Source organism: Narcine bancroftii, chromosome 1, assembly GCF_036971445.1.
Source record: "Narcine bancroftii isolate sNarBan1 chromosome 1, sNarBan1.hap1, whole genome shotgun sequence".
In the NCBI taxonomy this organism is placed as follows: domain Eukaryota; kingdom Metazoa; phylum Chordata; class Chondrichthyes; order Torpediniformes; family Narcinidae; genus Narcine; species Narcine bancroftii.
The window spans coordinates 290,704,938-290,719,027 of NC_091469.1; the positions used below are offsets into that span (position 1 = coordinate 290,704,938).

General features: G+C 50.1%; 1 protein-coding gene across 9 annotated transcripts in view; it reads right to left on the bottom strand.

The window, feature by feature from the left end:
• LOC138745937 (F-actin-monooxygenase MICAL2-like) overlaps positions 1-14,090 on the bottom strand; it is a 156,923-nt gene that overhangs the window by 78,893 nt on the left and 63,940 nt on the right. For 5 of the 9 annotated variants that reach the window (XM_069903517.1, XM_069903538.1, XM_069903528.1 and 2 more), the window contains 5 exons: positions 12,858-13,005; positions 10,344-10,543; positions 9,353-9,468; positions 8,118-8,186; positions 6,623-6,751 (listed from right to left, as the gene is read on the bottom strand). In XM_069903517.1, the coding sequence (XP_069759618.1) occupies positions 6,623-6,751; positions 8,118-8,186; positions 9,353-9,468; positions 10,344-10,543; positions 12,858-13,005 (662 nt within the window). Of the gene's footprint in view, positions 1-254; positions 414-5,058; positions 5,200-6,622; positions 6,752-8,117; positions 8,187-9,352; positions 9,469-10,343; positions 10,544-12,857; positions 13,006-14,090 lie in introns of all 9 variants that reach the window. The other 4 variants (XM_069903490.1, XM_069903491.1, XM_069903496.1 and 1 more) reach the window with 1 other exon arrangement.

Below are 14,090 nucleotides of genomic sequence, written 5' to 3' on the forward strand. Positions count from 1 at the left end.
AGGTGGAGGAGGGGGGAGGTGGGGAAAGGGGGGCAGAGAGAGGAGAAAAGGACAGAGGGAGCAAAGAGGGGGCAATGAGCGAGGGGCCAGAGAAAAAGTGGGCAGAAATAGTGCTTGAGGGCAAAAGGGGAACAGTGTCAGAAAGAAAAGGGGCAAAGAGAAAGAGAGTGAAGAAGGGGCAGAGAGGGGGTGGAGGGAGGAGGTGTGTGGAGGGAGTGCAGCGTCTGGCAGCGAAGACAGAGCACACACGTCACCTGGTCAAGTTTCTCCTCGAGGCGCTGAAGGCGCTGCAGGACCCCGGAGATCACGAGGGCGGAGCGAGGGGTCCCCGCCAGCCCATCAGGCTGACCCGCGGCCCTCCTCGTGCACTTTGCCTCTCTGATCACTTGCTCCGCGCTGGCCGCAAGATCAGACTACCGACAAAACATAACAGTGTGATCCCACGAGAACAACCCGCCCTTCCCCAAACCCGCCGGAACTCCTCGGGAGTGAGTTGGTGGGACTGTGGGAGAATGTGATATTAGTAGAAATGGACAGCACTGACCTGACAGACCTGTTCCCGTGCAACACAAGTTTACTTCTCTCTTAAGACCCCTGCCAAAGCTACCAGTACCATTGTCCCAACATGGTGAAAGATCATTACAGTGGAACTGGTATAACACAGGATGGAAGAACATCAGGAACAGGATTCAACAATCTGGCCTGTCCCGCCTGCTCCATTCAGTAAGGCGATAGCTTATCTGGCTGAGGACTCAACTCCACCTGCCTGCTTTTTCCCCTCAAGTCCTCAACAATCTATCTAAGCTTGCCTTAAATATATTCACTGACGTCCTTGGGCAGAGAATTCCTCAGACACAGACCATTTGTCCTATCCAGTGTGCATTGGGGTCTGTGAGCTTCTTCCTATTCTATCTTCACCTATCCCAGCCCTTCTCAACCTTCCCCCAACCCCCAGGTCTGAGCAAGATTTATGGGCCCCCTTCTCTGTGAATCTGTCACTTAGATTTCTTCCATACATCTCTCCTACCGCCTTCTCTGTGAATCTGTCGCTTAGATTTCTTCCGTACATCTCTCCTACCGACTACACAAAAAAAATTATGTTTTGCGAGGTGAAAAGAAAACAAGACTTTTACTTAAATGTGCTGTGGTCCCCAGGGAGTCCTTAGGACCCTCGTTGAGAATGGCTGGTCGAAAGCCATCAGCTTGGCTCTATCTCTTCCCCTCATGTGACCCCAACCTTCCCGTAAAACACAGATCCACTTCATCTCGACTCTTCCCTCCTCTGACTGGACTGCTCCTTGGGTGTATTTAAGGAAGAGATTGATAGGTATCTGAATAGTCAGGGTATCAAAGGTTATGGAGAGAAGGCAGAGGAGTGGGAAAATGGATCAGCTCATACCTAATGGCAGAGCAAACTCGATGGGCCGAATGGCCTGCTTCTGCTCCTATATGCTCACAGTTCTCTGCTTCACTCCCACTGTGACCAATATACCTCTGTGCTAACTTAAGCATCAGCTCCTCATCTTCTAACTGGAACCTTTCAGAAATCTGGACTCAACAATTTCGGATCATCAGACATTGCCAGCATTTGCACTTTGACCTCTGACAGTTTTCAGGAATTATTCTGCTCCCGTGATGTCCACTGATGCCAGATACATTTGTTCTCCAACCTTTCCTACCCTCTCTCAGACAGCCCCATCACACATGTCATTGAGTCTCTCCTGGTGTCCTGACACATCCATTTCATTGCATCTTTCCATAGAACATGACAACACAGAAAACCAGCCATTTGGCCCTTCAGGTCTGTGCCAAAACATTATTCCCCTAGTCCCATTGTCCTGCACCCTTTCCATAACCCTCCAGATCTCTTCCATCCATGTATCTATCCAATTTATTCTTAAAACTTAAGAGTGAGCCCACATTTACCACATTAGATGGCAGCTCATTCCAAACTCCCACCACTCTGAATGAAGAGGTTCCTCCTGATGTGCCCTCTAAACCTTTCCTTTTCACCCTAAAGCTATGTCTTCTTATATTTATCTCTCCTAACCTAAGTGGAAAGAGCCTACTCGTATTGACTCTGTCTATCCCCTTCATAATTTTGTAAACCTCTATCTAATCTCCCTTCATTCTTCTACGCTCCAAGGAATAAAGTCCTAACCTGTTTAACCTTTCCCTGTAGCTCAACTCCTGAAGACCCGGTGACATCCTAGTAAACCTTCTCTGCACTCTTTCAATAGTACTGATATCCTTCCTGTAGTTCAGTGACCAAAACTCCAAATTTGGCCTCACCAATGTCTTATGCAACCTCACTATAACATCCCAAGTCCTGTACTCAATGCTTTGATTTATGAAGGCCAAGATGCCAAAAGCTTTCTTCACAACCCTATCTACCTACCTACTTTCAAACTGTTAATCACCAACTCAGCTCTGATGAAAGGTTATTAATCCAAAATATTCTTTCCTCTCCTCGCGCACCCCCTACCCCTCCCACCACCACCGCCGGACATTGCCTGGCCCATTGAGTTTTCCAGTCTCTGCGGTTTTTTCCCACAGATTTCCAGTAACTCGAGAATTTTAAATTTTAAAGTGGACAGACCTGGTTGTAAATGCTCACATAGGAATTTCAAACAGGAGGCAGTACGAAATGGTTGGATCTTGAATTGCCTACGGGAGTGTAATTATGGTAGTTCTGTCATTAATGAATTGTGTTGAACACAACTGTAAAAGCAAGGCTGAGGAAGTGGCAAATTCACATCCTTTTCTGTGGAAAGTCAGAGTCGGTCAGAATGGAAACAGGCCCTTCAGCCTAACTCCGCTGTCCTGACCCAACCGTCTATCTGAACAGCACAGTTAGTGCAACACTTTTGCACCATCAGTGACCTGGGTTCCAAACCGACTCCGCCCATAAAGAGTTTGTACGTTCTCCCCATGTCTGTCTGGCTTTCCTCTGGTTTCGTCCCATGCCCCCCACCCACTTCATAACATATGGAGGTTGCAGGAAAATTGGGGTATTTGGTAGGCCGGAAAGGGACTGTTACTGTGCTGTTGGTTCTCAATTTTAAATTTGAGTTTGCCTCTGTTCAATCCATATCCCTCAAAAACCTTCCACATCCGTGTCCAAATGCCCCTTGAAAATTGTAATTGTCCCCACCTCTATCCTCTCCTCTGGCAACTCGTTTCATACATCCTGAGTGTGAAAGTTGCCCATTGAACCTCCTCCCTCTCACCTAAAACCTACGTCCGCTAGTTTTAGACTCCCCTACCCTGGGGAAAAAGATGGTGACCATTATCCACCTTAACCAAGTCTGGCACTGTTTTATAAACAGGGTCCTCCTCAGCCTCCTGTTCTCCAGGGAAAAATACCACATCCTAATTAAATTAAAGGCACCATTTAACCATTGTGGATGGAGCAATGGACTTAAATGCTTAGCAGTTTGCAAAGACGAAGTTTTTCAACTCTCACTGTGATCAATGATGATTCCATAAATATCTCTTGAAGGAAACTGAAATGTAAACTGAGTTGCAGAGAGTAAAGAGAAGGAAAACTGTTTAATTATTTAGGATACCACTGTACATGTCTGCTGGACCGGTTCAGCTGCCGGAGCCTGCTTGCTTCAAGGGAGAGTCTTCCCTTGTTCAACGCCTCGTTGCTGTTTACTTGGCACAAGTAGATATTTTGCGGATCCAATGACAGCGAAACTGTCTGCCCAAGGCACAGTTACACTGGCAGGAACCTCTGGGGCACACGCCGGACTGCTGCCTTTCACTGCGCGTCAACAGCTCGGTTTCTCGGCAGGTTTTGGAGTCTTCTCCAGCATAATCTGCAGAGAGTGAGCGGGCCGAGCATTTAAAGACTGATCTTGTTGTGACGTGCCAGAAAATATTCCGTTGCACTCCAGGAGGTGTCAGTGAACTTTCCAAAATGTGCTTCACTGGAGTTGTAGCTGAGAAAACTCTTCCCTTTAAAGAAAATAATTTTAGTTACAGAGGGGCATAGCACATAAAAAGGCCCTTTGGCCTAACCACCCATGCTAACCCATCAGCACTAACCCTGTTTGCCATCAGTGACTAGATCCTATTATGCGTTGCCTCGTAAATGTAGTGATTGTACCCAATTGAATCAGGCTTAAGAGTAGAATTAAGCCATTCAGCTTGTCAGTACTGCCCTGCTAGTCCCCCACCTCCGCTGGCAGCAGGTTCCCTGCGTCCTGTCAATGGCCTCATTAGGTCTCCCCTCAGCCTCCGTCATTCCAGAGGGAGACAAACCCCAGCCTGTCCGATCTCTCTCCATCACTGGAGTCCTCCAAGCCAGGCAACATCCTGGTGAAGCTCCTCTGCATCCTCTCCCACACAACCTTCCCCTTCTGACTGTGTGGTCGATCACAGAGTATGCAGTGAAATTGGTATGGATAGGTGCGAGACTGCACATGGGAAAATGGGCTGAAGGGCCTGTTTCTGTGCTGCTTGATTTCCCCAGGAAGGAGTTCCATTTGAAACACCACTAATTACATTTCTACTGCTGCAGATGGCCCACTTCCTCTATTTTTTCCATAAGACATGAGCAGAAGTAGATTTTACAGCCCATCGAGTCTGCCCCGCCATTTAATCATGAGCTGATCCATTTCCCCACTCAGCCCCTCTATCCGGCCTTTTCTCCCCAGAACCTTTGATGCCCTGGCTAATGAAGAACCTATCAATCTCTGCCTTAAATACACCCAATGACCTGGCCTTCGCCACCCTCTGACTGAAGAAATTCCTCCAAATCTCTGTTCCAAGCAGACGCCTTTGAGAAGCAACCTTTCTACATCTACTCTGTCCATGCCTTTCAAAATTCAAAATGTCTCAAAGAGATCCTCCCTCATTCTCCGAAATTTTAACAAGTCCAGGCCAAACACTCCTCATATGATAACCCTTCAATAATTATATACTGTTATACTTTAACGGCCTTTCCAAAGCAACTCCCTTCGAGCTTTCTTGCAGACTAATTGGAAACGATAGTCAGAGGGTGGTATTAGTGCAGGCATGGAGTCATGTTTGATTGGAGGTTCTTCATACCTGCCTCGGGCCCATGCAGAGACCAACTCTGGTTTGATCCTGGGGTTTAAGAAAGCGAGGGTTCACGGGACACTCAGGAGGGACAAGCGGCGAAGGTCTCAACAGGCAGGAAGGCAGGTGCCCCTGTGACAGGACAGGCGGCTTAGAGCAAGAAAGAAGAGAAGAGAGAGAGTGGGTGACTTTCAGTATCAGCAGTGAAGCAGTGGAGGGCCACCCCCCGATCTGAGCTTTGGACTTCCGTGGGTCCAAGGGGGCTCAACATTCAAGCCCCAGCCAGCCGCACGCCCTTCCACGTCCTGACACCACCCTGGAGCTCCCTTTGTGAGCCGGAGCTCACCACACCAACACTCTATTCCATGGCATCGACTTCTCTGGTTTCTGCTAGCCTGCTCCCTGTTCTCGCTCCCTCCTCTTCATCCCTCTGACTCCTTCCCTCCAGCTCTCCACCCCCCTTTCCTCTCCATTCACCAAGTCACCCCTCCCTCCCCCAGCTTGCGGGTGTGCCCTCCCACCCTTATCCACCTATTACCAATCAGCCTTTGGGCTTGTGCTTCCCTTTAACCATTTTGTTCAGGCACCTGCCTACATTTTGCTCACAATTTGATGAAGGAACGCTGGTTACGCATTTTTATCTTTGTTATATAAAGTTCACTGTTTGACCTGCTGAGTTTCTCCAGCAGTGTGTTTTTACTTCAACCACTGTGTCTGCAGACTTTTGTGTGACACAATATTCCCATCTCTCTCACTCTACCTCGCTTGAACCAGATCCAACACTCTGCTGCCCCATGAATAGCGCTACAGGGACACGGACCCTTCTCTTCTCCAGCGGAGTCTGCCGACATTGTATCACCCTGTCAGGGGGGAGCAATCCTTCGATCTGACCTGTTTTCAGCTTCACCGGTCAGGCGGATTATAGAGCAGTGCCCTGAACCATGGAGAGGACGCGTGGTGGTGGGTTCTGCCCCTTGGATGGGGGGGGGGGGGGTGTCTGAGAAGCCCTTCGAGTGACCAGTGAAGCACAGAGAGCGAGAGGTAAACTTGACCCTCTGTCTGTTCCGTGGGAACAGGAGCTCCCACATCAACAACCCTCCTGGTGGATCCTCACTCTGAACCAGTTCCATTATCAGCACAGCATGAAATCGCAAAAAGCACGAGGAGACCACTCCGCCCATCCAGCCTGTACCAGCCCCCACCAGACTTTGATGAACCATTCCCAGTACTTGTGAATTTCCAGGTTTTCTTGGGTAAAACACGTATCCCCAAGATTCAGGACTGAACCGCACCAACACAATTCTCCACATGAACTGATGCACCAGATTGCATATGCGTGGACAATCCAATCAACCTGGCTCCCATTGGATCCACTCATTCACCAATAGAATCCCAACCCGACCCAGTAACCAATCAATGCAACCACACATTACAGCACAAGGGCATCAATCAGCCATTGGGAGTTCACTCAGTGCCTGGAGCGAATCGAACCTCTGCCCCCTGCAGCAGGGGAAGGAGGGGTGCAGTGGGGAAGCCACAGCTGGGAGGCTACAGCAGGGAGCCTGCATCTCACCTGCCTCTGGAGGGAGGTGCTGGCTGCATTCTCTTCAAACTTTGCCAGTAACTGGTTTGCCATCGACTTGACCTTGTTTTGGTTCAGGGGTTCTCTCGCCTGGTCCCCATCCCTCTTGGGATTGACAGCCTGGATGGGAAAAAGGAAGAGTGTACAGACAGGTGCAGTCCATCTCGAGCATTGACCTCCCACCCACTGCAGATGTCCAGATGAAACGCTGCCTCAAGAAGGCTGCCAACTCCATAAAGGACCCCCATCGCCCTGGTCACAACCTCCTCTCACGGCGACCTTAGCGCAGAAGGTACAGAAACCTGAAGACCAGCACCTCCTGGCTCAAGAACAGTTTCTTTCCAACAGCGATCAGGTTCCTGAATTTCTCCTTGTTACACTGATCAGAAACCGCTCCGATACCACAATAGGTCTGTCTGCCCTATTTCTAAGTCACTTATTTTGCCTGGGATTATTGTGAATATTCTTATATTCACACAGCACAGTTAGAGCGCCAGTGGCCAGGATTCGAATCCTGCGCTGTCAGTAAGAATTTTGTATATTCTCCCTGTATCTGCGTGGGTTTCCTCCCACCCTTCAAAACTGTACAGGGGTTGTAGGTCATTTGGGTGTAGCTGGGCTGCACGGGTCATGGGCTGTACGGGTCATGGGCTGCACGGGTCATGGGCTGGAAGGGCCTGTTACTGTGTTATGTCTAAATTTAAAATATCTATATACTGTCATCACTTTTTTTCTGGCACAGCTGTAACTGTGAACATATATCATTTATTTTTTAATATATCCTCTCCCTTTCTGCACTATTTGAGATGGATGTTTTTTGGAACAAATTACCTGAGCATATGAGGAACATTTCACGCCTGCACTCCTTGGAGTTCAGAAGAATGAGGGGAGACCTCACTTTGAATGATGAAAGGCATGGACAGAGATGTGGTCAACTTGTCTCCCAGGGTGGGAGAGTCAAGGATCAGAGGACACAGGGCACAACTTCAGGAATGAAGGGCGCCCATTTAAAACAGAGCTGCAGAGAATTTCTTTAACCCAGAGAGCGGTGAACCTCTGGAATTTGCTGCCATGGGCAGTTGTGGAGGCCGGGTCATTAAGACAGAGATTGATAGGTATCTGAATAGTCAGGAATCAAAAGGTAATGGGCAGAAGGCAGGAGAGTGGGGCTGAGTGGGAGAACGGATCAGCTCATGATGGAATGGCGGAGTGGAATCAATAGGCTGAATGGCCTAGTGCTGCTCTTGTATCTTATGGTTTTGTGGTATCTTTTCAGCTGCATCATTAGAATTCAGGCTTATGTACCTCGTACCCTGTGCATGACAATAAACTCATCACTGTTCCTGACTCCTCAAATCTTCATATTCCCATTACCTAGACCCACCTACACCCCAAGACCAGTTGTAGAGATCACAGGCCCAACCAGAGTTGGGAATTCTCCAGGGAGGTGTTGACTTTGTCAATCCTGAGGTCGTATTTCACCTACCTCCTGCCAGCACGTCATTGCTTTCTTCCTCCGCTTGCTCATGGTGTCTTTATCTTCACTTTTCTTTTCCTAATATAAAGAAGCAAAGCATCAAGGCACAAGTTCCACCTGAGACCAGGGCTGAGACCCTCCAGCACCCCCACAGCCCCACATCAGTTCCCACATTAATCCCACAGCCCTGTCTCAGTCCCCACATAGATCCCACTGCCCCGCTCTTCCCCCCCACAGCCCCACATCAGTCCCCACACTAATCCCACAGCCCTGTATCAATCTCCACATAGATCCCACTCTTCAACCTCCCACCCCCCCCACCACAGCCTCGCTTTGATTTAATGGGAGAAGGACAAGATTTTAAGGGGATGTGATGGGTACCCAAACTAAAGGGCAGGGGAGGAGTACAGATCTGAGGAGTGCAGATCAACAGACAAAAGGTGTTAATTGGTTATGGAGAGAAGGACAGGAGAGAGGGAAGGTAAGAATTAAGTGGGGGAGGGAAGGGTGTGGATCTGTGAATGCAAAGCTGGGCGAAAGTAGACAGCAGGAAAAGGGAGAGAGAGTGAGCGAGACCGAGCATGTACTACAGGGAAGGATACATGGGGAGGGGTAGTTAACGTAAATCGGAGAGATCAACGTTAATGCCACCCGTTTGGAGGGTGCCCAGTCAGAAGATGAGGTGTTGTTCCTCCAATTTTGTGGTGGTCTTAGTCTGGCAGGGTACGAGACCATGTACAGACATGCCAGTAAGGGAAGGGGGTGGGGAACTGAAATGGGTGGCCCCCCCGGGAGATACACACTACTGCTGCAGACAGAGCTAAGGTGCTCAACAATGTAGATGTAGAGCAGACCACAATGAATGCAATAGCTGACCCCTGGAGATTTCACAAGTGAAAATACACACAATGCTGGAGAAACTCAGCAGGTCAAACAGTGTACAAAGATAAAGATACATAACCAATGTTTCAGGCTTGAGCCCTTCACAAAGGTACGAGCAAAATGCAGGCAGACGCCTGAGGGATTAGTGATACATCTTTATCTGTGCTCTATAAAGGATAGTGCTTGTCTTGCTGAGTTTCTCCAGCTTGTTGTTTTTACTTCATCCACAGTGCCTGCAGACTTTCATATATTACTCTCAATTCACAAGTGTTTATTAGTGCCCAATCTGTTCAGTGTTCCCCTGTCAAACATCGCACAAGCCCAATGCTCTGTGTAACACGGCACCTGTACGCTCTACCCACCTTTGGTGTCCGTTTCCGTGGCAGCAGGTTGATGACGTTACAGAGGGAGTTGGCATGGCGGCCAGGCAGAACAGAGGCATCATCTCCTCCTTCCTTCCTCAGCCTCATGGCAGCTGCTGGCAAAAGACAGACATCACCAGACGCTGGCATCATATTGGCAAACCTTTGCCTCTGTTCAAGACCTGAGCAGTTGCTCTGTTTACGTGATGATTGGCCCTCGGAAAGCCGCAAATTCGAGGGCAGTGGGAGCACGTTCCACTGGAACTGATCTCTGTTCACAGGAATTTCTGGGCAGTGGGGAAGAGAGCAGGACAATGGGGCACGCCAGCAGAGGTCGGCTGAGACCCGATGGGTTTCCTCCTGCTCCCACAGCTCTGTGGTTTCATTGTCAGGCAGATCTAATCAGATTCCGCCACGAAATTACCTCACTGGCTGCGTAAAACCTCCTCAACCCCTCTCCCTGGCTCATTAACCCCACCCGGCTCTTTAACCATTCCCTTCACCCCAACACCTCACTGGCTCTGCTCAAGAACACAAGAAAATGCAGAAGGCTGTGAACGTGGTTCAGACCCTCAGATACCCCCACCTCTCCATCGACTCCATCACACACACCCCCTCCCCTCCGTCGACTCTATCCCACACACCCCCTCCCCTCTGTCGACTCCATCATACACACCCCCTCCATCCCAACTGGTCTCCCTCTGTGATCCTGTACTGCCTACTTGTATGATACTTGGGGTGTCTAACTAGGATACTTTCAAAACAACCTATATCACTAAATCTTGGTAAATAAATCAAAAAGTATGGACTGGAGGAATGCGTGCCGGACTCCAGACACGAGATCGCTTCTATCCCGTCGAGGCCAGACTGTCTCGGCTGGGTGTTGCCATCCCTAGCGGCCGAGGCAAGGAGGGTCTAACCTGGCCCAACTCCAGCCTGATCCAAGTCAGACAGCTCGAGGGACCACGCTCCTTCCCTGATAACTACTCACAGGCAGCAGAGAAGGCATTCCCTCGGAAGTGCTCGTAGAACTTGGAGAGGTACATGACCATGCTGAGCTTGTCAGGCTCCATGACCGAGGCCATCTCCTTCCCTGTGGTGACCGGAGAGATCCCGAATTCCCGCTCAGCAATGTCAAAGGCCAGCTGGTTGTTCTTTGCCGCATCCTCCTCGTTCAGGGAGTTGAAGTCGCTGCAGAGCAAAGGACATCATCAACAGGGCAGAGTGTTCGCCTGCAGGAGCACAGCAACAAGTGAGCCAAAACACACAGAAATGCTGGAGGAACTCAGCCAATCTTGCAACACCACAGAAGGTAAAGATATATGACCAATGTTTCAGGCCTGAGCCCCTCTTCAAGGTGTAAGCAGAAAGCAGACAGGCATCTGAACTAAAGACTGGGGGCAAAAGGTGAAAGAATGGGAGCGGAGGAGTCCAAGCCAACAAAAGGTGTTATAACCATATACAGCACAGAACAGGCCTGTTTGGCCCTACTAGTCCATGCTGGAACAAATCCCCACCCTCCTAGTCCCACTGACCAGCACCTGGTCCATACCCCTCCAATCCTCTCCCTTCCATGTAATTATCCAGTCTTTCCTTAAATGTAAATAAGGTCCCTGCTTCAACCACCTCTGCCGGAAGCTTATTCCACATCCCAACCACCCTTTGCATGAAGAAATTTCCCCTCATGTTCCCCTTATAATTTTCCCTCTTCAATCTCAAACCATGGCCTCTGGTTTGAATATCCCCCACTCTTAATTGAAAAAGCCTATCCACGTTGACTCTCTCTGTCCCTTTTAAAATCTTGAACACCTCCATCAAATCCCCCCTCAATCTTCTACGCTCCAGAGAAAAAAGCCCCAGGCTGCTCAACCTTTCTCTGTAACTCAAACCCTGACATCCTGTCAACATTCTCGTGAACCTTCTCTGCACTCTCTCTATTTTGTTTATATCCTTCCTATAATTTGGTGACCAAAACTGCACACAGTATTCCAAATTTGGTCTCACCAATGCTTTGTACAATTTCATCATAACATCCCAACTCTTGAATTCAATACTCTAATTTATGAAGGCCAACATTCCAAATGCCTTCTTCACCACTCTATCTACCGGAGTATCAACTTTGAGGGTACTATTTACCATAACTCCTAAATCCCTTGAATATGATCAGAGGAGAGATGAGAATTGGTTTTAGTTCTGTGAAAAGAGACAGAGGGAAAAGGGGAGAGAGAGAGAGAGAAAGAGGAAAGAAAATGGGGGGGGGGGGAAGAAGAAAGAGGGGTTTAATGGAAACCAGAGAAGTTGATGTTAATGCCATTTGTTTGGAGGGTGTACCAATAGTTCCCCAAGTATGGCAAACGTCTCTCGGTACTTCAAATGGCCGAGAACGAACATTCACACCAAGCCACATGTTACCTCAGCTCAGTCAGAGAGAGGGGTCCTGGCACCTTCTGAAGGTGTAGGGAGGGACTTGGCATCTGAGACACAGCTCCCAGAGATGGAAAGATATACTCAAGGACAAACCAGGAGGACTGAGTTGGAGCAACTCAGAGATCTCAGAGGTTTAGGGATGCTGAGGATATGCAGGGGGGTTGGGGGGGAGGTGAGGCCATGAGGGGATTTGAACATTACATAGAATATTTGGGGATTGAGGGACAGGCACCATCTGGTTTACAGAGAATCACTTTACCCCTCTCAAATGGTGGCATTGTGTTCAGTGCAGGTTATAGACTCATCCATACAGACTGGACAGACCATTCAGCCATCACTCCTACACGTAACACAGGTCATGGTAAACTTAGGGGAAATTGAAGCAACTTTTCACCAAGTGTTTCAAATCAATATCACAGCCTATAGGTCAGGAACTACTTGTCACTGCAACGATACCACGAGCACCCAGATACAGGAACCTCGACCCCACTGCCTCATTTAGATAGAATTTTGAACAATAGGGCAATGAAAGGTTGGGGGGGAGGGGGCAGGTGGGTATGTGGAGCTGAATCCACAGCCAGATCAGCCGTGATCTTGCTGAATGGTGGAGCAGGCTCGACAGATGTGATGGCCGACTCCTACTCCTGTTCAAACCAAACAGATTGGTGAATGCGACATGTCCAAAAACCTTTGCCTGTCTCTCAAAGGATTGGGGTCCCACGGAAGCATCTGAACAGTTACCAGTTTGGCAAAACAAACCCATCTTTCCCACCAGTGGAAGGACCCTGGGGGTCCGCTGGCCTGGAACCACAGCAACTCATATACGGAAATCAGGTTGGGCTAGTCGTTAGGTGTTTTGGGGTCTGAACGTTCATCATGCCTCTCAGAAGCTGGGGGGGGGGGGGGTGGTGGGGGCTATTATGGGGAACAATGAAGATCTGATGGTACATCTCCAAATCGGGATGACAGGTGACGGAGAGGAACCTGTAGGAGGGTGTGTGCCCCCATTCCCCCCGATGTCTCTGCCCGGGCAACCCCTCCACCGACCCACCCAGCCTAAGACCAATGTGTAGCGTACATGAGGTGTGGGCAGAAGTGGTGAATGATGGCACACAATGCCAGGCCACTGCGCCAGGAACTGCTCAGGTCGGTGATTACTACGTTCTGATAGCTTTCTGTCTGCTTCTGACACCACGTCAGCAACCTGTTGGGACGGATCTCCGAATCTGCAACAAACAAACAGCAGGAGGTGGTGAGTGAACTGTCGGCATCAACACTGACTCAAGGTCATTCCCCCACACCCCCCCACCCTGCCCTGCCCTTCCTCAATACCCATGAACCAATCCTGGCAATGCCAGGTACCGAAACCCACCCACTGGTGGAGAGTCAATGGGGCTAAAGTTGAATCAATGATCCACACAGATTAGATGGGCTGAATGTCATAATTCCACCTTCTCACTCAATGAGGGAAAATGTCTGGAAAGAATACTTGGGATTTTGGGCTTTATAAAGAGAGGCAGAGTGTACAAGGAAGAGATGTTGAACTGCGGCAGATGCAACTTGTTGACTTCAGGAAGGGAAAACCAGGGGTGTACGATCCAGTGATCATTGGGGGATCAGAGATGGAGACAGTAACCAAATTCAAGTTCTTGGGAGTCACTATCTTAGAGGATCTTTCCTGGACCCAACACACTAATGGCATCATGAAGAAAGCACGTCAGCGCCTCTGCTTCCTCAGGAGTTTGGTACGACACCAGAAACCCTGGCAAATTCCTACAGAGGTGCAGTGGAAAGTGTGCAGACCAGATGCATCACGATCTGGTATGAGGATACCATTAACCCTGAGTGCAAAGCCCTCCAAAAGATAGTGGACACAGCCCAGAACATCACAGGCAAAACCCTCCCCACCATCAAGGACATCTAAAGGAAGCACTGGTGTTGGAGGGGGGGAGGGGGGGGTCGTGCGACGGGGAGGGGGGGTCGTGCGACGGGGAGGGGGGGTCGTGCGACGGGGAGGGGGGGGTCGTGCGACGGGGAGGGGGGGTCGTGCGACGGGGAGGGGGGGTCGTGCGACGGGGAGGGGGGGTCGTGCGACGGGGAGGGGGGGTCGTGCGACGGGGAGGGGGGGTCGTGCGACGGGGAGGGGGGGTCGTGCGACGGGGAGGGGGGGTCGTGCGACGGGGAGGGGGGGTCGTGCGACGGGGAGGGGGGGTCGTGCGACGGGGAGGGGGGGGTCGTGCGACGGGGAGGGGGGGTCGTGCGACGGGGAGGGGGGTCGTGCGACGGGGAGGGGGGTCGTGCGACGGGGAGG